This window comes from Lutjanus erythropterus, chromosome 12 (assembly GCF_056507025.1).
Source record: "Lutjanus erythropterus isolate fLutEry1 chromosome 12, fLutEry1.hap2, whole genome shotgun sequence".
Taxonomy (NCBI): Eukaryota; Metazoa; Chordata; class Actinopteri; order Lutjaniformes; family Lutjanidae; genus Lutjanus; species Lutjanus erythropterus.
In genome coordinates this window covers 39,561,240-39,584,517 of record NC_139328.1, presented here as the reverse complement: position 1 = coordinate 39,584,517, position 23,278 = coordinate 39,561,240, and the positions used below count along the sequence as shown (strand labels likewise).

The 23,278-nt window shown below is 37.9% G+C and overlaps 1 protein-coding gene across 1 annotated transcript in view; it reads left to right on the top strand.

The window, feature by feature from the left end:
- Positions 1-23,278, top strand: part of LOC146318490 (sickle tail protein-like) — a 93,035-nt gene that overhangs the window by 47,657 nt on the left and 22,100 nt on the right. Inside the window, exons 7-12 of the mRNA XM_084733228.1 lie at positions 3,357-3,662; positions 6,834-6,938; positions 7,189-7,214; positions 7,304-7,473; positions 14,179-14,354; positions 22,682-22,818. Coding sequence (XP_084589354.1) covers positions 3,357-3,662; positions 6,834-6,938; positions 7,189-7,214; positions 7,304-7,473; positions 14,179-14,354; positions 22,682-22,818 — 920 coding nt within the window. The remainder of the gene's footprint in view (positions 1-3,356; positions 3,663-6,833; positions 6,939-7,188; positions 7,215-7,303; positions 7,474-14,178; positions 14,355-22,681; positions 22,819-23,278) is intronic.

The window sequence follows — 23,278 nt, the reverse complement described above, 5'->3', positions numbered from 1 at the left end:
TTTAGTTACTAGTTAATAAATCAACTGGAAAACAATATGAACCCTGATGATGGTCACTGTAACACTGTAACAGTCCAACACAGAGCAGAGTAAGAGACAGTGGCCAGCATCTCACTGCAATTCTTGACTGTAATATCCTCTTTAGTCACAAACTGTTAATCCGCTCACCTTCTTCTCTCCTCATTTCTCTTCTCCTCACACTGCCACATCTAGGCTCTCACCTTGCCTTCGTCCCACCTCCCTCCACTTCTCTGTCCCTGTCTGTGGCTGATCTATTGGCTTTTTTCATCACCATGATGTTTTATAAAGTCTCCCTAAAACACAAGTCGTGTTTTGTGTATTTTCCATAGATATAGTCACCCGTGATTCTATTTGCTCAGCAGCAGGAGAGCTGCATGGTGAGGAGGCTTGCTGTTTATAATGGAGTCTATCGAAATGATTTGGTACTAAATGAGATTGACACCAGCCTTCTATACTCCCTGTACTGTATTTAAGTAGGCCTATACATTAAACAGGAGACTGTGTGTATGTTTCTCTGTCATTAATTGTCAGAGGTTGTTACACAGCAGAGTGAAAAGGTGATGGAGCAGTAAGAAGGCAGATTGATTCAAGTTTGATTTAAAAAAACAACAACAACATTAAAATGCCAAAATGGGTCATAAAATATATTTGGGTAACTCGTGAGAGTTTTGCAAATCAAGTGTTCTCTTCTAGACATGACAAGGAGAGGTGCACAGCTCCAAAAAAAATCCAAAAATCGTTTTATGGTGGATGATGTTTTTAATGTGGCAGGCCGCAATAAATAAAAAACTGTATTCACCAGTAGTGGAAAGAGTACTTGTTTACTCAAGTACAAGTACTGGTACTTTACTAAAATATTACTCAATTACGAGTTAAAGTACTGATGTTACAAAAATACTTAAGTAAAAGTACAAAGTAATTGTCTCAAAAACTACTCAAAGTGTTATTTACTTTTTATAGGTGGATATTTAATGCATTATGAATAGAAGTTTCTGTTTCTCCAAATCTTCACTCTAAATTCTTCCAAACTTCCTCTCTGTTCTGCTCAGTGCTCACGCTCACCTCTACAAACAGTGCATTTTCCTTAACCCATATTTGAGTTCAGTTACTTTGATTTGTCATCAATCATTTATAAGATTACAAGATTAGATTAGATTAGATTAACTCTTTTGTAAAAATGGGGTATCACTTTTTTTCTCATTTTAAATTTGATATGTTTCTTCTAGGGGAGTGCATCTCACCGACTGAGACTGATTCGATATGCATCTCGATACATGTTCAACGATATGATATATCTTAAAATGTTTACATAGTCAACAATTTAGTTTGATTCAATTCAGCTCTGTCACAACACGATATGATATGATGCAATACAAAACAGTATGTGAATCTTTACATTTTGATTAAATTAATGCTACATCTGTAGAGTGCTGTTCATTGCAAAAAGAAATCCTGATAGTTTTACTAAATATAGTAACAGTAGAGACAGAGAGAAGGAGACATTACAGTGGTGTTAACATCTTATTATGAGTCTCATGTGCAAATGAGATCCTGTAGCCTAAATGAGAATCTGTGAAAAACTGTTTAAAATATCAGTATTTCTGCAGTAAGATGATGTGCTGCTGTGTTTCATATGAAGAGTGCTGTGGGTTTGGTTGGTGTGGAGGAACAGTGAAGTGTTACCTGCTCTCACAGTGACATGACGTCTCTGTGGGTCAGACTGTGGTTCTGTACTCTGCTGTCAGACATGTTTTCCATAAATGATTTGCAGCAGTGTTTCTCATCTTTCTTATAAAACCCAAACTTATTCTACACTTGCATGTTATGAAAGTTTGGTGGTGCGACGTGGTACAATGTCACTTCTGTCACTGTTTTCAGCACTGTCTGTTTTAAGTAAATGAAGAGGAAACACAGGAGAGGGTGGGGGAGTGCTTGTTTTGTGTGAGCACGGCAGCAGGCATCCAGCGAGAGCAGTGCAGGCAGAGGCAAGAGGAGAGAAAGTGGAGGAAAGTTACAGTGGCAGCTCCCAGATGCCAAAAATGAAACATATGCATATCCTAATGAGATGTATTGATATGCTGCGTTGATTTGTTTCAAATTAATGTTCAGCTTTTTACTGATACAAGCCGTCTGAACAGATACGCTTGTATCTTACACATTAAAGTCTGATGCATCGGATGCATGGGTGAATCATTACACCCCTAGTTTCTTCAAATGAGGTGCAATTACTGCCATTACTATTGATTAAATGTCCATGAATACATTTTTGGTTGGTTAATTTCTTAACTGTGATTAATCAATTATATGATTAATCATTAATTATTAACATCCTTACTCCAAACTAGTGCTTACTAAATCATGCCTGAAAAGTTAAGCCTCTCGAGGCTCTTAACAAGCTTCCCTCTATGTACCAAACAGTAATAAATAAATAAATAAATAAATAAATAAATAAATAAATATAGGACAGCCCAAACTAAGGGTGTTTTTTTAGACTAGTCGACTACTCTAATACTAAGAAAACTCTCAGAAACCAGTTAAAATTTAGCAGAATTTATTAATTCATAATGTTAAACACTGTCTGAAAAAAATACTGTGTGTATTAAGAGCCATTTGAAGCCGTTAGTCACAGTCTACAATCGCCAAATCGTACTTTAAATGCCGTTGAAATGCGCGCTACTTTGTGCTGTGCAATACAAACCTTACACATTAATGTACAAAACATGACAACAACTCAATAAACGCTTCAACTTTTCAGACTGAAGAGGGTCACAGTGTCTGTGGGTAAAGGACACAGAGCTAACGTTAGCTGCCAGCCTGACACTCAGTGTGGCTAATGTTAGCAGTGTTAGCAGCAGCAGCTCTGCCTGCAGGTTTATGTCTGTGTCTGTGCTTAATGTGGGCATGTTTCTCCAGTTGAGTGAATATATATCAGCTTATTCTGTCACAGTCTACGTTCATCTGTCCAACTTTGCTGATGTAAATATCCGGTGTTGCCAGGGCGATCGGTTCATACGCGCTGGGCGAGAGGGGCTGCCGTCTGACAGTGACGCAGCCCCGAGTAGTGGCGTGCGGCTGCATAAAATCTTAGAGGCAACAGATAACTGGCATCATGCATGAACGAAATACTGATAAATATTTTAAACGAGTAGTATTTCTGGTGCTGACTAACATGGGTGGGGACATTTAATTGTATAGTCGACTAATCGCACGCATCCCTAGCCCAAACCTGGCGTGAGCCTGTGAAATATGTGACATGTGAGCCTCATGTGACCATGAGGACAGTGTTCATGTAACCAGGTGTGCATGAATCCTTCCATTGTTTTTCCATCATTCAGGCAGAAGAGCAGGAAGTATGGAGATAGCCAGATGCCGCCACTGGGAACCACAACGCCTCCCCCCTCCCCCCACAGAGTCAATGAAGTCAAGATGATTGATGGAGGGGTGGGTTTGGTATCTCCAGAGAGGATGTCACCAATTCTCCAGTCCCTACGGCAGGACAGTAATGGGGCCACTGTGGAGATTGTAAACAGAAGCAGAGGAAGTGGCTCGTCGTCCACCACCTCATCTGTTTTTGGTGACAGCCCTCTGGGACAACCGGAAAGACTGCTTCAGGGTCAGGTGACTGCCAGCAACATCCAGAGGTGAGAGGAGAGTCAGATTAATTATCTTAGTATACTGAATGCTCATTATGAAGTGTCTTTATGACAGTCCATTATTTTATTGTTATTTTATTGTGTTATTTTATATTTAACATAAAAAATAATAACATCTGCTGACAAATTAACTAGGAGTGTGATGTGCTGTGGCTCCTGTTGTCTTTATCACAAGAAAATCTTTCAGCAATAAAGACAAAGATAATTCCTTATACTTAGAATTATAATTGGTGTGTGTGTCAGTACAAAGTGTATAAACAACCTCATAGTTTTGTTTTAGTCAGATAAATACCACTCAGTAATCAGAGCATATCTTATATTCATAAAGGCCCAAACGCACTGAAAGGGATAATTGATGCATGTCACTTGATGCTCCTGTGATGCAGTGCAGGCATCAGGTTTGAAATGTCAGTACCACAGAACCAGCAGTATTTTGTGAAATGGTCACTATTAATATCAGTGTTAATATCATAGTGTTATATGTTTTTTGTGGTTCTGCAATGGCAACAGCCATGGCCAGAGGCATAATGTTTTCAGTTTGTCTGTTCGTCCATCCATCTGTCCTTCCCATTCTTGCAAAGACAGTATAATTTGGTTGGCAAAGGTCAAGGTCACTGTGACCTTATGTCTGTTTAATTCCTCTGAATGAGATATCTCAAGGGCAAGATCACAGTGACCTCACAAAACATGTTTTGGGCCATAACTCAAAAGATTATGTGCTAATTGTGACAAAATTTCACACAAACATCTGATAGGATGAAATGATAAGGTGATTGCATTTGATATCCAAAAGGTCAAAGGTCAACTTCACTGCGACAGCACCAGGCTGAACTTTATATAGACAGACAATTTTAAGTTATAAAAGATGATCAACTTACAGTGCAGGACACGTCATTGCATGTTATTATCAATTTACGAGGTTGTGGAGGTCCTGCAGCCCTGCCATGCCAGGAGAGGAGAGGTCAGGGGAAACAATTAACTTCAACCATAGATCATACTTTAAACAGGATTACAACCTATTTAATATACAATCTTTGGCTCCAATTCGCTATTTGGACTACTTTACTCATTTTGCATGCTCAGTGGTTACAAATTGCTCCTGGCTACATATTAATACACCTTTTATTAAATGCCTTCAGAGTCTTCACTACACACATTATTTGAGTCTGAACAGACATGGATGTAAACTGCAACTTGACTGGCTGTTTGAGGGATACAACTACAAGGCAGTCATTCTAGTTTAATTGGGTATAACTTACTTATTAAAGGGATAGTTCACCCATCATCACCATCATCTACTCACCTTCATGCCAATTGAAGGTTGGGTTTAGTTTTTCGTCCACAAAACATTGGTGGAGTTTCACAGGAAAACAGTGTTGCAGTATCTCCCAAACAGTGAAAGTGAATGGTGACCAGTTTTCAGATGTAAAAAACAACAGAATACATCTGGTGTAATCCAAGTCTCCTAAAGCCCCTACATGCCATTGACTTGAAAGATGTCATTTACACCATGTTTTTAGCCTGACTCTTGATTGTAGATGCTTAACTTAGAGCCACTTTCACATGTGTGGTGTGATTGTGTGTGCAAGCGAGTGAACAGAATGCTGGGGCTTTAAGAGACTTGGATCACGCCTGACAAGAAGTATGGAAGAAGTTTGGTTTTTTTGGGGGGTTTTTTTGTTGTTGTTGTTTGTTTTGTTTTGTTTTTTATCACCATTCGCTTCCATTGTTTGGGAGATTCTGCAATGCTGTTTTCCTGTAAAACTCATGCAACATTTTGTGGCCTAAAAAACTGAACCAGAGCTTAAGTCAACAAGAGAATGAGTAGATAATGACTGATTTTTTATTTTTGGGTGAAATATCCCTTTAACAACAAATTTGCACACTACAGCAGACTGGAGAGTTTCAAACTTTGTGCATTTTCCTTATCCCATAGTTGACAACACTAACAATCAATTAAACTGATTAATCCTTAGTAATTAATAACAAACCAAACACATTTTTTCTTTTATTAATTTTCATTTTCTTTTTTCCTTCATTTTCTTTAATTTTCTTATTGATTAAATGCCTCCACCACACAAAACAATTTCAAATGAGGGCAATTAGTGCATATTACATTCATAGGCTATTGATTAATAGATGAAGAATCCCTCTCAGGGGAAATTTTCTTTTCACTCTATTTTTAATTATTTTACATACACAAACAGCAACACATGCAATTTCTGTGGGAGAGGTAGTGGAGTGATGGATACTGCCCAGAAACATCCACCCTGAGCAGTTGGGGCATCAGTGCCTTGCTCAAGGGCACATTGACAGTGCCCAGGAGATGAACTTTTGGTCCAAGTTGGACTTGAACCAGCTACCCTACAGTCCCTAAGGTAAGTCCTAAGGGACTGGGCTGCTGCTGCCCCCATGCATTTTAATGAGTTAAATTCCTTACGCCAGTTAATCAATTAATGATTAAATCAGTAACATCCGTAGCAGACAGCAAAAAAGACAAAGGAGGAGAAGAAGAAGAGAGAGCATTTGGACAGTTCATCATAGTTTATAATAAGCTAATGCAGCTTTGCAGTGACAGACATTCCACAGAGGAGACATGGCAGACATATTGTAATATAGATCTGTCTGTCACTATAAACAATCTTACTCCAGTCTGCAGTATATAAACCACCCACCCATATAGTATTCAGATTCAAAATTCATGATCAAATGAATTCATGATCTTCCTTCCTCTCTGCTGCCAGTCTGCACACTTTTTTTTAACGTGGTTGTGAGTGGTGTCTCAGCACCACTTGTGCGTCAGTACGTTCTTTTCAATTTCTTTTAGCTCTCTGTTTCAAATTTGAAGCTCCAAAACTGAAACAAAGTCAGAGTTAGAGCGTCAAGTCAGTTTGACGTACCTCAAAATGTTTTCAGTGCACATATGGCCATTTAACATAGTCGTACTTCAAAACAGGCTTCAGGCACTTCAGCACTTTTGGGACTTAAGTCTGATGAACTACATACAGTGGAATCAAAGAGCTGAATATGAAACGCATCATATCATTTAGATGTTGTGAAGTTACTTACCAGATTTATCAAATGTATGACAAAAGTATGTGATGGGAAGCTGGTCTGATGGTTTGTATAAATGTTAAGTGATGGATACATATTTTTCAGTGAGAGAATGAAAGCCATGGAGGAGCAGATAGCCAGTCTAGCAGGTCTGGTGCACCATGCTTTGTCTATGGGAGCAGATATTCCAAGAATCAAGGAAACTGTCAGGTCAGTAACATCTGCCTTTATCCCTTAAGCCAACAGCAGCGTATATAACAGCAATAATTCAATTCAAACTATTCAAATGTTCATCAGACTCAGCTGCAATATGTGTACCCAGTCATGGTATGTAAAGTAAATTATGAAGCTGAACCACAAAATAATTGTACACAATAGAATATACCTGTACTGGACATTTCTGGGTATGAAATAAGTTCTGAATGCTGTATAAATCCTGGCTAAACCAATGTCCTTTCAGTGACACTGCTGGACACAACAGACCTGGTAAGACATTTTCTTTTTTATGCAAACAAAGTACCTTTTATGCTCTGAACATGACAATAACCTTAAAATCACTGTTCTTTGACCTTAAGGAGAGTCATTTGAGCCTCAGAACACTGCTGCTTTCACTGACAGCTTCAGCCCCACCCCCCTGGCTCTTCAGGCCCCTCCCTCTGACAGCAGCATGCAGCAGAGCTTGGTGTCAGCAAAGAGAAATATGTGTGAACTACGACTACAACTCAACCAGCTCAGGGACTTACAGGTACTATCCTGTGTACTCACTAATGATAATAATTTCAAAATATTATATTATTGTAAGTATTTTTAAACATGGAAGGAATTTCCCGTTGTAATGTATATATATATATATATATATATATATATATATATATATATATATATATATATATATATATATGTATATATATATGTATGTATGTATATGTACAATACTGTGCAAAGGTTTTAGGCAGGTGTGAAGAAATGCTATAAAGTATGCTTTCAAAAATATAAAATGAAATTGTTTATTTGTATCAATTTACCAAATGCAAAGTGAGTGAACAGACGAAAAATCTGAATCAAATCAATATTTGGTGTGACCACCCTTTGCCTTCAAAACAGCATAAATTCTTCGAAATACACTTGCACACAGTCAGGGATTTTGTAGGATCATAGTCTATAGTCATAGTGTATGATTAACCAATGGTCATTAATTTCATATGTAAGTCTCTCCCAGGCAAAGATTTCAAAGCAGACTGGGGTTTCAAGATGTGCTGTTCAAGCTCTTTTGAACAAGCACAATGAAACGGGCAACGTTGAGGACCGCAGACACAGAGGTCGGCCAAGGAAACTTAATGAAACCAGTGGGATCCAGGTTCACCCATCTACTTTCTGGAGACGTCTGTCCAGAAGTGGTCTTTATGGAAGAATTGTGGCCAAAAAGCCAAACCTCTGATGTGGAAATGAGGCCAAGTGACTCAACTATGCACAAAAACAGAGGAACTGGGGTGTAGAAAACTGACTGATAGGTCAAAATCTGAAATATTTGTCTGTAGCAGAAGGCAGTTTGTTCACTGAAGGGCTGGAGAGCAGTACAATAATGAGTGTCTGCAGGCAACAGTGAAACATGGTGGAGGTTCCTTCCAAGTTTGGGGCTGCATTTCTGCATATGGAGTTGGGGATTTGGTCAAGATTAATGGTGTCCTCGATGCTGAGACATACAGGCAGATACTTATCAATTATGCAATAACATCAGAGAGGCATCTGATTGGCCCCAAATTTATTCTGCAGCAGGACAACGACCCCAAACATAGAGCTTATGTCATTAGGAACCATCTTCAGCGTAAAGAAGAACAAGGAGTCCTGGAAGTGATGGTATGACCCCCACAGAGCCCTGATCTCAACATCATCGAGTCTGTCTGGGATTACATGAAGACATAGATGGATTTGAGGCAGCCTACATCCACAGAAGATCTGTGTTTAGTTCTTCAAGATGTTTGGAACGGCCTACCTGCCAAGTTCCTTCAAAAACTGTGTGCAAGTGTACCTAGAAGAATTGATGCTGTTTTGAAGGCAAAGGGTGGTTTCACCAAATATTGATTTGATTCAGATTTGTTTTCTGTTGGCTCACTTTGGATTTTGTAAACTGATAAAAAATTTTGAAAGCATTCTTACTTTACAGCATTTCTTCACACCTGCCTAAAACTTTTGCACAGTACTGTATATATTTATATATATATATATATATATATATATATATATATGTATATATATATATATATATATATATATATATATATATATATATATATATATATATATATATATATACATACATATATATATATATGTATATATATATATGTATATATATATATATATATATATATATATATATGTATATATATATGTATGTACATATATATATATATATATATATATATATATATATATATATATATATATATATATGTATATATATATGTATATGTATATATATATTTATGTATGTATATGGTATATATATAATGGTTCCAAGCTTTGCTGTGCTAATTTGATTTGTTTTGGTGGCAACTCGGTCATACCCATGCTATTTTTGTAGCTGCAGCATTCCTTATTTGAACATATATTTTTTTGTACAGTTAGTAGCAGTACTTTGGTTGTGCTAATTTGTTTATTTTTTTAAAGACTCAATCGTGTGTGTGTGTGCTGTTTTTGTAGTCACAGCATTCCTTATTTGGATCGATTTAGGTTTTTGCAGTGCTTCTGTTGGTGAAGATGGTGTTCTCGCTCCCACTCATAGCATACATTGTTTTTTAAGTATTGTTCTTCATAATTGGTGGCCGCAAAATTTAAAATTGTTGTAGTGGCTGTATGGCTCCTCTGCAGCCTGTGAACAGTCACACTGACCTTTGCCCCTCATTTCTTGACTTCGAGCACCTGAGGGAAGGCCTTTCAGAGGACCCCTGCATGAACTGCAGCTTCAAAGCGTCGGGCTGCAGAGACTAGTAGTGTAAGCTTGTTTCCAGAGTGGACCTCCGCTCTTCCTGTGGCATTGTCGGGTCCAGTGGATGACATCCTCTCGATGGCAGCTTCACCCACTGAATTTGGTGAATATGGGGCAGACACGGTCCCTCGTGACACTGTCTCCCGTGCCTCGGAGGTGGGCTCTCGTTTCTTGGCCCCTAGTTCAGGGGGCTTCTCAGAGGGTAGCTCCATGGGGGCTATCATTGTATGGTCTTGGCTTGCCTGCAGCTAGATGTGCCACAAGCCCAACCAGCTCCAGCGAGTGCATTTGTCAGGTGCAGTGCAGCCCTTGCCACATTCATTGTGCCTCCCTCAGAGGAATACCTGAAGGAGTTGCATGCATGTTGGATAGATTCTGAAGCTCTCTCTCATGCAATTTCTGATGACCAAACAGGCTATGAAAGCAGTACTGTGGTTATATATCAGTTGGACCCACTTTTTGTGTGTCATGGTGGTCCTAAGAAAGGTTGTGCTCTCTCCAAACAGTGTCTGTCTCATTCATTCATTCATTCAACCTTTATTTATTTCTCGGGAATACATTGAGGGGTGGCCCTCATTTTCAATGATGCCGAGATTACAATTAGGCAACAAAGCAGAAATACAATAGAAACAAAAGAAGAAAAGACAGAAAAATAATAAAATAAATAGCCAGTAAGAAATTTACAATTGATTAATACAATTCCTAGGGGCGTGTTTGTTAACAACTTAGTTGAAGGTGTTTATAAAATGATCCAATGCTAATTCAACATCTGGGATTTCTAATGTGGTTTAAATATTACTATGACAAAGATCATGTAAGAAGGCCTGTTCATTAAAATTTCTGTGATTTCTCCTCAGAACAATTCGTGGTTTAGTTCTCTGCAATCTCATATCCCTAATACAAGCTATGGGGCAATGGTCACTTATTCCAAGGTCAAAGACACCAGAAGCAACTATTTTATCACTCCTGTTAGACAAAATCATGTCTATTAAAGTTGACTTTGAATTGTTTTTTAGGTTAGGTCTAGTGGGGTCAGAAATCAGCTGAATTAGGTTGAGATTATCACAGACCTCCCTCCAATAAGCAGACACACTAGTTAACCAATTGAGGTTAAAATCACCCAAAATTATAATCTCTGAATTACTATATTGAGAGATTAAATCAGACAATTTATCAATAGCATCAGGTTCAGCAGACGGAGGTCTATAAATCCCAATTACAACTAAGTTACTAGGCCCTAAATTGACCTTCAAAGCAATGAATCCAAAACATTTTTGTATGGTAACTGCATTTAGAACTGTAACCAAATAACGTGATTTAATAAAAATAGCCACCCCACCTCCTCTTGCATTTTTGTCAATTCTAAATAAATTATAATCATTTAAAGATACCTCACAATCAGTGACTTGTTTCTTTAACCAAGTTTCAGTCAGCACCAGAATATCAGGGTCTGTTTGAGAAACTAGAATCGTAAGGTGATCAAGTTTTTGATGTTGAAGCAGACTTCTAATGTTCCAATGGATGAAACCCAAACCATTTCTGTTTTTAAAAGTATGTGGATTAAGTGAGGAGGGTGGAGTTGACCCAAGTTCATACAATGAGGGGGTAGCAGTATTAGACTGAAGGGGAACTCTAATTAAATTTGAGACAACTGCAGTGCATTTTGAACATTTCAAATAAGTTTGAGGCTTCCATAGGACAGGTATCCTGAATAGAGGAGTTGCTGGCATAGAGGTTATCAAGGGGAGAGTGTTATAGCAGGAGACTGGAAACTTGTGGTCGCCAGGCGGAGCTAGTGAGTAAGTGACTGATTTTGGTGTGGGGCATGAGGTGTGAGGCGGAGCATGATTGTGGACATTATCTGTCATGCATTTAAGGCATGGTCCCCCTCTGCCATCCAGTGTGAGATACCACTCTGAGAAATCTCTCCACATTGTGGGCTGCCATAAGAGGGGTGCCCCTGGAGGCAATATGTGCCATGGCCTCATGGGCATCACCAAGCACATTTGCAAGGTTCTATCGAGTGAATATTGCCACTCCTCACCCACTGCGTGTGGTCCTCCTATCATGTTCTTCTGCTTCCAGTCAGTGAAGTATGTACTTGGGATTCCTCGTGACTTTGTTGGCATTGGTCATCCAGTGCTTAAGGCACCGCCTCTGGTGGTCAGGAAGGATGACATACAACAAAAGTAATGTATGTAACTATGGTTCTATGAATCCTGGATGACCACTAGAGCGTTCAGTCACTCAAAATCCTTGTGGCCGTGCGAGACAATTCTGCAGGAACAGATCCTCTAACCACAGCGGAAGATATAGCCTGTCCGGGGTTGACCCACACATGCACAAGATGGAGTCATTCAGTGCTCTGACTGTCACCTTGGATTCATAGAAGCGTAGTTACATGCATAACTTTCAGTTTCTCAAAAGTGGGCTCTGCTTGGTGGAGGTGAAATTAATTTAACTGACTCCAACCACATTGTTTGGAAATGTAAACAAGTTTTTTTATCGACTGAAATTCAAACACATAGCTCTTATTCACATATTGCTCTCAGGTTTGACTTTAAGTCGTCAGAATAGTTTTACATTTTACAGGAGAGGAGAAAAGACGAATTTGATTGAAAAAAGTTTTTTTTCCCCAACACATTCCACACAGTTTAGTATATAACAAGAGCTATGTGAGCAATCAACATAGCGTTACAACTTGGAATATGCTTTTTTGTGTCACTGACTTTAAAGGAGCAATATGTAGCAACTGTGAGTCTAAACATTAGTATAGTGAGTTGGAGCCATAGACAGTTTATGAAATAGGTTGAAATCCAATTTCCTACAGACAAGGGTAATATTGTGATTTGACAACAACTACAAGTTCATCAACTGTTCATAACTCTTCCACAAACTGGCTCAATGTATGTGACAAAGAGAAAGAAGATGAGTCAGATAACATGTACACATTTATAAGAAATAAACTAACAAAACTGTATACAGATGTATGAGGAGTGGAGATGGAGTCATCAGTAGTGTTTGGAATGTGTGAATGTGTGAGTGTTAGCCCGTTACCTTGAAAACAAAAGCCCACAACATTGTCACATTTTTCACAGTTTAAACAACTCCAATATGTATTAAATAATAAACTAAGACACTAATATCAAATTAAATTTACATAAGCATCCAAAAAGCAAAAAAATAAATAAATAAATAAAATAAAATAATAATAACAACAACAACAACAACAACAATAATAATAACAATAATAGTAATAATAATGATAATAATAATGATAATAATAATAATAATAATAATAATAATAATAATAATAATAATAATAATAATATCAAATAAATCAAATTATTCATACATTTGTATGCACCATAATCTAATTCACATTCAACAGAGTAATTTTTTGTCCCAGTAAGAATGTCAGTATTTACATGGTGTGTTTCTTACTTAAAGACCTGTCCACATTCACCTCGTACTCCAAGTAGTCTCTCCACTTTGCCATATATTTCTCAGTCTTACTATTAAAGCTGAAAGAAATTTGTTCATATGATGCCACTTTTGCCAACTCTGTGAACCGTTCCTAAAAGGAGAGCTAACCTGGGTTCCTTCAGTTTCTCATTAGAATTTTATGCTAGTCTGAATAAAGGCCTTGGCTCCATGATGAGATGTCAGCTGGGGGTCACTGAGAACGTATAGTTTCGGCCAGAAGTCAAAATTGGTTCGAGTAATGTTTTTTATGCGATCATGAACCTTTAGCCAATAGCTTTGAATCATGGGACATTCCCAGAATAGATGAATAAGAGTTCCTTCAGAGCTGCAGCACTTCCAACAGTCAGCACTGTCCTTCAGTATGAGTCTGAACAGCCTGGAGGGGGTCCAATAAAAGTGGAGTGAAGAATTTTAAACTGGATTAATCTGATTTTAATGTCTCCACTGCACTGCCTTTTAATACGACAGCATTTATATACATGTTATTGCTGATTGGTTAACATGTTTGACACATCCACCAAAGAAGAGAAAATGTACCTCAGGGCCCCTTGTACACTGTTTTGAGGAAACCTGTTGTTGTTGGACACCATCACAAAATGACAATAACACGAAAGTGTTAGAATTAAGGACATGCTGATGATTTAGTTATTCTTTGAATCCCGTAAGGTTAAAAATGTAAAGTTTACAATGAGATGGCATTATAGGAAAAGTCATGAGGGGTCATTACAGTCAAAAATGAATTATCCTCTTGGGCTAATAAATATATTTAGCAAATTGAGTGGAATGTGAAAAGTCTTGCTGTGATCCTCTGCAGACAGTAATATCCACACCATTTTTTCACTACTAAGCCAGTACTCATAATTTATTTGGACCAAACCTTTGGAGGGACAGACTGCCTTTCTTGAGGCCTCACCACTACCAAAGCAAAAACGTACTGTTGTTGAATCCTAACATCTGAAGTTCCATGTATTTCAGCTGTCAAACCAGGAGAGTGTGAGTTCAATGCTGCGGATGGCGGGTCAGGAGCTAGTGGTGTTGATGTGTGATCGTCTGGCTCAGACTGAGGAGGCAGCATACAGACATAGGACTGAGATGGAAGAGGAGAGGATCCACTACATGGCTACAGAGGGGAGAATACTCCTACAGCTGAGGTAAGAGTTTGAATTTACTCTGGAATCTATCTTTTTGAAGAAAGATGATCTAACTTTTGAAAGAATAAGCTTTCGCTGCAGCAGGTTTGGTCTGGTATGATCAGTAGCTTATGGTGACTAATGTTAGCAAAATTAAGATAGATATTAATGTGTTACATTACCGAATCAATTCATGACTTAACAATGATTCTCTATTTGTGTCACTATACAGCACTGACCATTAACATGTAATCAGCACTTGTGCACACAGTGACTGCTATTCAGTCCCTGCAGGAAGTTGTGATGTTGTGATCTCAACAATATTTACCATTGTTATTGATATTTATCAGTGCTATGTGCTCTTTTATAATTTTGTGCTGTTTTGACTGAGTTTATGCACGAAAAGAAACGTACGTGTGTGTGTGTGTGTGTGTGTGTGTGTGTGTGTGTGTACATATATATATATATACACACATATCAATGTGCATTGCAAATTTTTAGAAAAGCTGCTATGAAATCAGGGCATTTTATGTCCCCGAAAATTCTGAAAGGACTGACTATTAAACACACATGACGTAATTGCTTAAAAGGAAAAAATCATGTTCTGTTTTTGTCTTGCCGTCAAACACCCAAACCCACAGTATGTTACTCCATCAATACTTTCTGTGGCTCTGTGCCCCACTTCAGATCCCACCCTCTGTCTTACAGCAAATTGAGATGATAGTCCATTTCATCACTCTCAACACCCTCCATAACTATGCCCTCTCCTTCCTCACCCATGGTCTCCACCACACAGGCCTTCTGACCAACCTTCTGTCCTCACTATTCAGGACCAAGCACCAGACCTGGGAACTGCTCTGATCATGCTATGTTCAAGAAGTGATTCAAATCTTACTTAACTTATCTTCATATAAAGCATCTTTTAGAAATCCACCCTATATGGCTTTAAAAGACATGTTGATAGTACCTTGCCTGTCTGAGATAATTATGTATTTGAAGAGTCTAAAACAATAGGTTGACCCTAACCTGCCCGTTACACCCATAACACTCTGGCCGAAACAGTGTCTTAGGTTCTGTTTAGGACCGGCATTAATACATCTTCGGTGGTCTAATCACAAGCAGTCAGCTCTAACTGCAAATGTGAGTGCACCCAAGACACATTGACAACACACAGAGATCCGATTACTGAGTCCACAATAAAGGTCACAAAGAGCACAAACAAAGAGCATTAATAAATGGTGTTGATGTTTAAATACACAATAAAGACTAAAAATATGTCTTCTTTCTCAAAAAAGGAGGATGATGGTCATGACAAATTTCTCATCCTGAATTAAAGGCTGCACAGTAGATTTGGGTGCACAATGTACATCGGTGTCACTGTTCCTCCTAACACAGGTGTAGACTGATATACACATTTTTTCATGCATGCCACTGGATCATGGGTTTGAAGATCGATTGTGGAGCTGAGGCCCTCACTTTGCACTTCCATGGCTGCCTACAATGTTTCAGTTTCAGAAACTACAGCTGTAGCTCTCTCCTCCACCTGCAGATGCCTCTAAGCCTGCTTCTTTCATTCTGATTTGGCTAATTCAACCTCTAAAAATAGGAGTCATCAGAATGTCTTCACTTCATTGTCTTGTAACAAAATAACCCACTATGTTTAAGTATATTTAGATATATAGATGTATTCTAACTCATTCTCTAAATGCCATAGATGCAAAACATATACAAGAGGTGCATGAACTGAAGTTGACACAGAATCTGCCTCCTTGATCCAGCATGCTGTAGTAGAGCCAATCTCTGTAAAGATGTGGCTGCATCTCTGGTTTCCTGTTGGGTCCCATTTCATCCATTGCATTTTCCTGACCCGACATTTGCCAGAAGCAGCCCTAAATCCAGATTAGAGCCTTGCTCTGTTCCCAGCTTCCTCGTCTCCTGGGTGTCGCTTATCTGTGTGGTCTGACTGGGTGAGTTGGAAGATGTTTTAAGTTGGATGATGGAGAAGTGGACAACGAACAGTCTTCTCTCAGTGAAATGTGTACAATGTGAATTAATTAGTACCTTAGTTAACATGAACACTATTAGCAAGTAATTACTAGACTCATTAGTTAACTGTTAGGTAATGCTTATTATTGCATTAAATAATTTTAATTAATGTATGCTCATTGTAAAGTGCTACCCTTCAGCTGAAAGTTGAAACACAGATTTGACTTTACATGAGAAGCCATGAGTTCTGAAATAGTGATTTAACCTTTTCAACATTTACACACTTGCTCATACATCACAGCCCTCTACTGCAACTAAGCTCAAATCATTGGTGGCATGCAAGGTACAGCACAGCAACATCTTTACGCAGAGAGAAAATTTGAAGAAACATATTGTTAAAAATAGACCCGAGGGATGGGAAGTGATTTGATCTGGTGTGACATGGGTTTCCAGAGACATCAGAACTCATTCTCATGTTAGCAAGCTACACACTGACTTCATTGCACAGATGACTATGCAACAGAAGTCTGGCATTTATCAAGCATCATGAGTAGGAGTTTCAGAAATCACATGCATCATGTGCATTGGCTTCACTAGTGCATTTTTCCTCAGGAAATTGTGGGAGTGAGACTGTGTAGGGTGAGGGTCAGAATATCACTCTAAATGGATCCCTGTCATCAGATTGGTCCTGTCAGCATCAAGATCCAGTCCCACTTCAGAAGTGGTTTCAATATTACAGATCCATCAACTTCATTAATAAATTTTTTTCTCGAGTCTGCTACTGATTTCCTCACTCATTAAACTTGCCTGTATGCGTGTGTTTTTGGTCTGCACATACCATACAAGTTTAACGGAAATCAAAACATTATCTTTACATTTTACAGCATTTATTATGGACTGGGATTAAACTCCTGGAGTGGTGAAATAAGACCCCTTACCCATGGTGTCAACTAAAATGTCTCTAAACCAGCACAAAAATAACAATTACCAACATAAACCTCCATTTTGTGAAAAAATAAAACACTAACAAACAAACACTACAGAAAGTAACAAGTGTATATTAAAAACATCGCCAAACATAACACTTGTATTGTATCGGCAATGCATCATGGGCATTATGCACGTGAGGGCCATCTCTCAGGGTGCTTTTCATTCGATAAATTGGTCTCCTCATCTCCTCCACTCGCTTCCTTTCCTCGCATCCTAGCTCCATTCAGCAAGGAAATGAAAGAGGGATGTTAGGAAATGACGCAAGGATGGAGGAGACGAAACTACGGAATGAAAAATCCTCGTTCCACAGCGTCAGTCCAAAGCGACGTCAGTTACTGATGACATGATGCACAGCTGTATTAGCTGTCAAAGAGACTGCAGCTGAATGCCCAAAGAAGCCTTTACTTATGAACAATTTCTAAAAACTCACAGTAGTCTTTGATTTTGTCATTTGTTTTAAATTTGTGGACCATTTCAACTTTCTTTCAAATCATCTAATATATGCAAGGGAATTCAGCATGATAAAAAGCACCCTTAATGTTTTGTTTCCGCAGCACATGTGAACTTCGCAAGTATGAATCCTTCAGCACCCCACAGTGGTTGAAGGACATTGTTGTCAGATGCCTGACAACAGTGAGCTACCAAAGTTGTTTGCTTTTAGGTAGGGTTTGTGGTTAATAACACACATAAATGTCACCAGAATCAAGTGTTTAAATGTCAAAATTTAATGGGGAGGGTCCCCAGACCCTAATACTGGGCCCCACTATGTAAAGTTCTTGTCCTTTGGCCCCTGATCTAGAAAAAAATCCTAGATCTGCACGTGCCAGTGATAAATAAATGAATGAAAGGCTACCTCCACAGCATAAATATTACACACATCTTAAATTATACTTATCAAAAGGGCTGGAAGTAACTAATTACAAATACTGAAATTGCTGTAATTAAGTAGTTTTTGGGTACTTGTACTTTTACTCGTATTTTAGTTTACATTTCACTATGTAATCTACTTAGTTACTTTTAAAATCATAGTTTAGTACTGAGTACAATTTGAATTAATATGCAAACCTTTTGCTTGCATTTTAGGAGCCAGTAAGGTGATCTGATCACAAACAGACCAATGAAAACAAAGACATACAAATGAAAAACAGAATGCTGCGGCAGCACACATGTGGACTAAGGATGTTAATGATTAATCATTAATCGATTAATTGGCGATAAGGATTTTACCAATTAAAATGTATTCATGAATATTTAATCAATAGTCATGGGAATAATTGTACTTCATTTGACACTGTTGTATCTCACAGTCATTTGTTAAATGAAAAAAATAAACTTAGACTTTGAATGAGAAAAAAATGAACAAAAAATTGAAAATGAGGAAATAAACGTGTTTAGTATTTTAGAAATTACTGATGATTAATCACTTGTTAGTGTTTTCAACTATCGGTTAAGGAAACATGACTGTGACTGTGACTAATACTCTTAAGTAGTTTTTGCAATAAATAGTTTATACTTTAAGTATTTTTCTAACACCAGTACTTTTACTTGTAATTGAGTAATATTTTAGCTTAAGCTATATTTATTTTCCATCACTGCTTACCAATGTAGACTAAAATCTTTTGCGGCACAGCATTTGTTGTTCTCTAATGCAGAATATTTTCCATGTTTGAACAAGGCTGTCAATAGCATGTGGAGAACTACTCATTTCAGTCCTCTCATTATTCCATCCAAATGTCTATCCTACCTCCAGGTCGCTGAGCTCAGACCACAAAGTTTGATGATTTAAGAAATTCTGTTGGAGGTATCGTGTATGCTCCTGCAACTTTTCTATCATATTTATTAACTCTTTCCACCATGTACTCAGCATGGTCTTAAAATGATGATGATGATGATATTTTAACACCAGCAGCACTATACTGAAACTGGAACAGGAGTTGAACAGTGAACAATGTGAGAGTGAATTTTTTTGTCATGATGAACCATGAAAGTGAAATTAGCTTTAATTGGGTCAATGTATGATCTACAGTGGGCTTTTTACATGTATGCTTCCCCACATTATTGTGTGTAGTCATCCTGAATGTAAGTGAATGTTAATGAGATTCATATCAGTAAAAATACCCATGTGTATGTATATATCAAATGTAGCTCTCAAAACCCAAGAGTAAAGTAATGATATGAAAACTGTAAAAAAAAAAGAAGAAGAAGAAAAAGAAAGAAGATTGTAGCCTGTCATGGCAGGGATGTTGATATTTGGATATGACTCACTATTAAACGTCATGTGCATGTCCACTGGAGGAAAAATATAGGATAGCTTTACACATGTGCTGAAATCCACTAAATTAGTTTCCTTCCTAATTTCCTCTTCTCTTCTTAGTTATAATAACAGATGCAGATTGTAAAGCAATACATCCAGTTATGCAATTACAGTAAAAAGTTTTCTCAGTCACAGCTGAAGACATCCCAACAGAGTTTAAATCAAATTCAATGATAATGTGGAAATTGACTGAGAATGAAACCAATGACCTGGGAGGGTAAAACATAAATTGGAAACTTGATTTCTCCTTCATTTAGACCCCATGGCATGAACTCTATAAACTTCCTCTGATGGATGATGCCTCATGACCCGAGTCTTAGACAATTTTATCAAAGAGTTGTACCAAATTTCAGCTTTGTAGTGCAATGTTCAGTGAGGAGGGAGAACTGATGAACTGCTAATGACCAGCCGATGGACATTCGGATGGATTTCTGACATGATAAATGTTGGTCGACTGCTGTCAGGCTCTTACAGAGTTGAAGCAAGCCATCAATTTCCTGAGGTTAGAGCTTTTTTTCTCACTGCACATGCGCAAAGTCAGAGGGGAACCCTGAGGGCCTTCTATGCCTTCAGAGAAGGCCTCATATTTCAACTGTTAGATTTCAATAGATTATATTTGATTTATTTTATTTAGTTGTTAGCATATTCTCTTCTAATTCTAATTTTAACCTCTAATTTTCTATCAACTTGCTTCAGAAGTGAAAGGGTTAATGTCCAGGAAACAGCAAAATAGAGTTGTCCAATCAGATTTTTTGTTGTAGTCTCTAGGCAGAGGCAGGTTAGAACCCATTCAATTATTAGTTAGGACTTCATCACTGCGACAGAAGAACACAGCCTGTGTGTTTGTTTAGAAATTGACATTTTGATTTTCAGTGGGTGCGACCAAAAATCATCCCTTTAGGCCTTCCTGAAGGATAGCGATAGCTTGGTTGAGATAGCACTTCCTTTTTCAAGGCAAACTTTTACAGCATAGTGGAGCATCACCAAAGGATTGTGTTATTTAGGAAACTGAAATTGCACTCATCTCTGAGTCTGTTCGAAAACAATTTGACACTTGAACCTTCTTTTTTAACGCTGCTTCCAACAGCACAGCAGACAGAGCTGTGTTGGTAGACAGAAATAATAGAACTGGAGATATGTGCTACATGTAATTGTGTGTGTGGTACTGAAATGGAGAAATATGAATGATAAAAATAAACTGACAATCATTCATAAACGGTATATTATTGCAGCTCTTAATGTCAAACATAACATTATTGCTTATTACATTACTTACTCTGCTGTCACTGTGTGGTATTTGCTGGGTTTTATCAATGTGGCAACTGCACAAAACAAACACATGCCACAAGCTACCTGACTGCCTGTCACTTATTCCAGCAAAATCTTTTTCCATTTTGTGTTTGTGGCAAAGTTTTCGGTCACGGTACAGCACTGTGCAAAGTAGCAAACATAGTCTCTGAAACTGCTGTCGCTACACAGCACGTCATGAGGACAGAAAATATGGAATATAGTGAAATGCACAGATAATCAAGGCTTCTACCTGCTTCACAGCTTTCAAGAATTTTTCAAGATTGGAATCTTATATGAAATATCCACACTCTGATATACTGTGACCTGTCAGCTTTTATTTGTCCATAATGTTCATTATACAGTGTTTTAAGGCTTATTTTTAATGATGTATCACATTTAACTTACTTATATACTTTCCAAGGTGTATATATTTGTAACTTAAGTCTGACTCAAGTCAAGTTACACAACTCAAGTCCCCTGTCTGGTACAGTGTATAATTACTTCAAAGCATAATACAAAACCGAAAAATCACAACCAACAACCTTAATGTCACTAGTGGAGGAAGTATTCAGTACTAAATATTCAGTTCAACGTCTTAAGGGATAGTTCACCCAGAAATGAAAATTCAGTCATTATCTACTCATCTTCATGCCGATTTAGGGTCAAGTTTATTTTGTTTTTTATTATTTTGTTTGTTTTGCCCACAAAACACTGCTGTACCAGTTTTCAAACGTAAAAGAAAAAAACAGTAAAAACATAAAATGCCTCTATATTGCATTTCTGGTTTAGTCCAAGTCTCCTAAAGTTCCAACATGCTGTTTGCACACCGTCACACCACACACAAGACCAGTTCAGATGGTGTGCATGCACACGTGAACGTGGCTCCAAGCTAAGGATCTACAGTTAAGATTCAGGCTAAAAACATGGTGTGACTGACCTCTCTCAAGACAACTTGGCATGTTGGTACTTAAGGAGACTTGGATTACACCAATCGAGCAGTATGGAGGCATTTTATGTTTTTATTCTGTTGTTTTTTATGTCTGAAAACTGATCACCATTCACTTCAGCTGTTTGGGAGCTGTTTTCCTGTGAAACTCCAGCAGTGTTGCAGTGTTTTGCAGACTAAAAAGCTAAGCCTGACCTTCATTTGGCAAGAGGGTGAGTAAATAATGAGTTTTAATTTTTGGGTGAACTATCCCTTTACACATTTATATGCCACACCAAATGAAGCATGCTGTAAAAATACTCCATAACAAGTAAAAGTCCTGAAATTAAAATGTTACTGTAGTACAGAAATAATGGAATAGAGTACACTGTACACTTGAAGTATCAATATGATGATAATATGTTCATATTTTTGGACCATTATTAGTGATGCGTGAACACAGAAACAACATTTTGCTGATGTAGCAAACATACAGTATACAAATATTCTCATGAATTCAGACCTTGTCAACCTGGTGTGTATTAAGAGTTGTCAACAGGCAGGAAAATTCCATTTCAGAGCTGTGCAGACAATCTAATACACATCATTCTGTGGACTAACATATACAGGACCTAATAATTACCATTCATTATAAATGATTACAGTCACTGTATTTTTGTGTCTAAACCTTCATGATCTTCATTTGAGGACAGCCAACAGAATTCCGAAACAAATGCACTCTCTACAGCCATCTTCTGTCTACATTAAGCTATTACACAGTTGATTTTCCTGCCTGTGTTGACTGTTAACACTCCTGGCTTGATTTTCCTTTTCACCTCTCAGTGAGCTGGAGGACTATGTGGAGCGTTGGCAAAGAAGTGCCGCTTCTGGTCCTGGACAGCTGTCAATTACTCTGAGAGATGTGGAAGAGGCAGCTGTCAACCTGCGGAGAGTTGGGGAAGCAGTGGCCATCCTCCGTGGTTAGTTGAATTGGGTAGACAAGACAGAATTGAATTCAGTAGTTCTCGATTGACTAATTCAAATAAGACTCAATTAAGTTGACTGAAATGATCGAGGTATTAACAGCAGACTTTCTCTTCAATACAGAGACAGAAAACTGAGGTCTGCAGGCTACATTTATGTTACACTTTTCTTTACTGACTGGTCTTCTGGGCTGTTCACCATAATATACTTTCTATGTCAAAATGAAATAAGAAATATCATTTTGACATAGAAATAGTGAGCAAATCGAGATTTTGTGATTGTTCAGAATTAATTTTGAATGTTTGGTGTCAGTCAGCCCAATCTATGTCTGATTCTCTTCATTCTGACCTATTTGTGCTCCACCTATGATAGATATCCTTAAAGGGATAGTTCACCCAGAAATGAAAATTCAGTCATTATCTAGTTGCCCTCATACCAATTGAAGGCCGGGTTAAT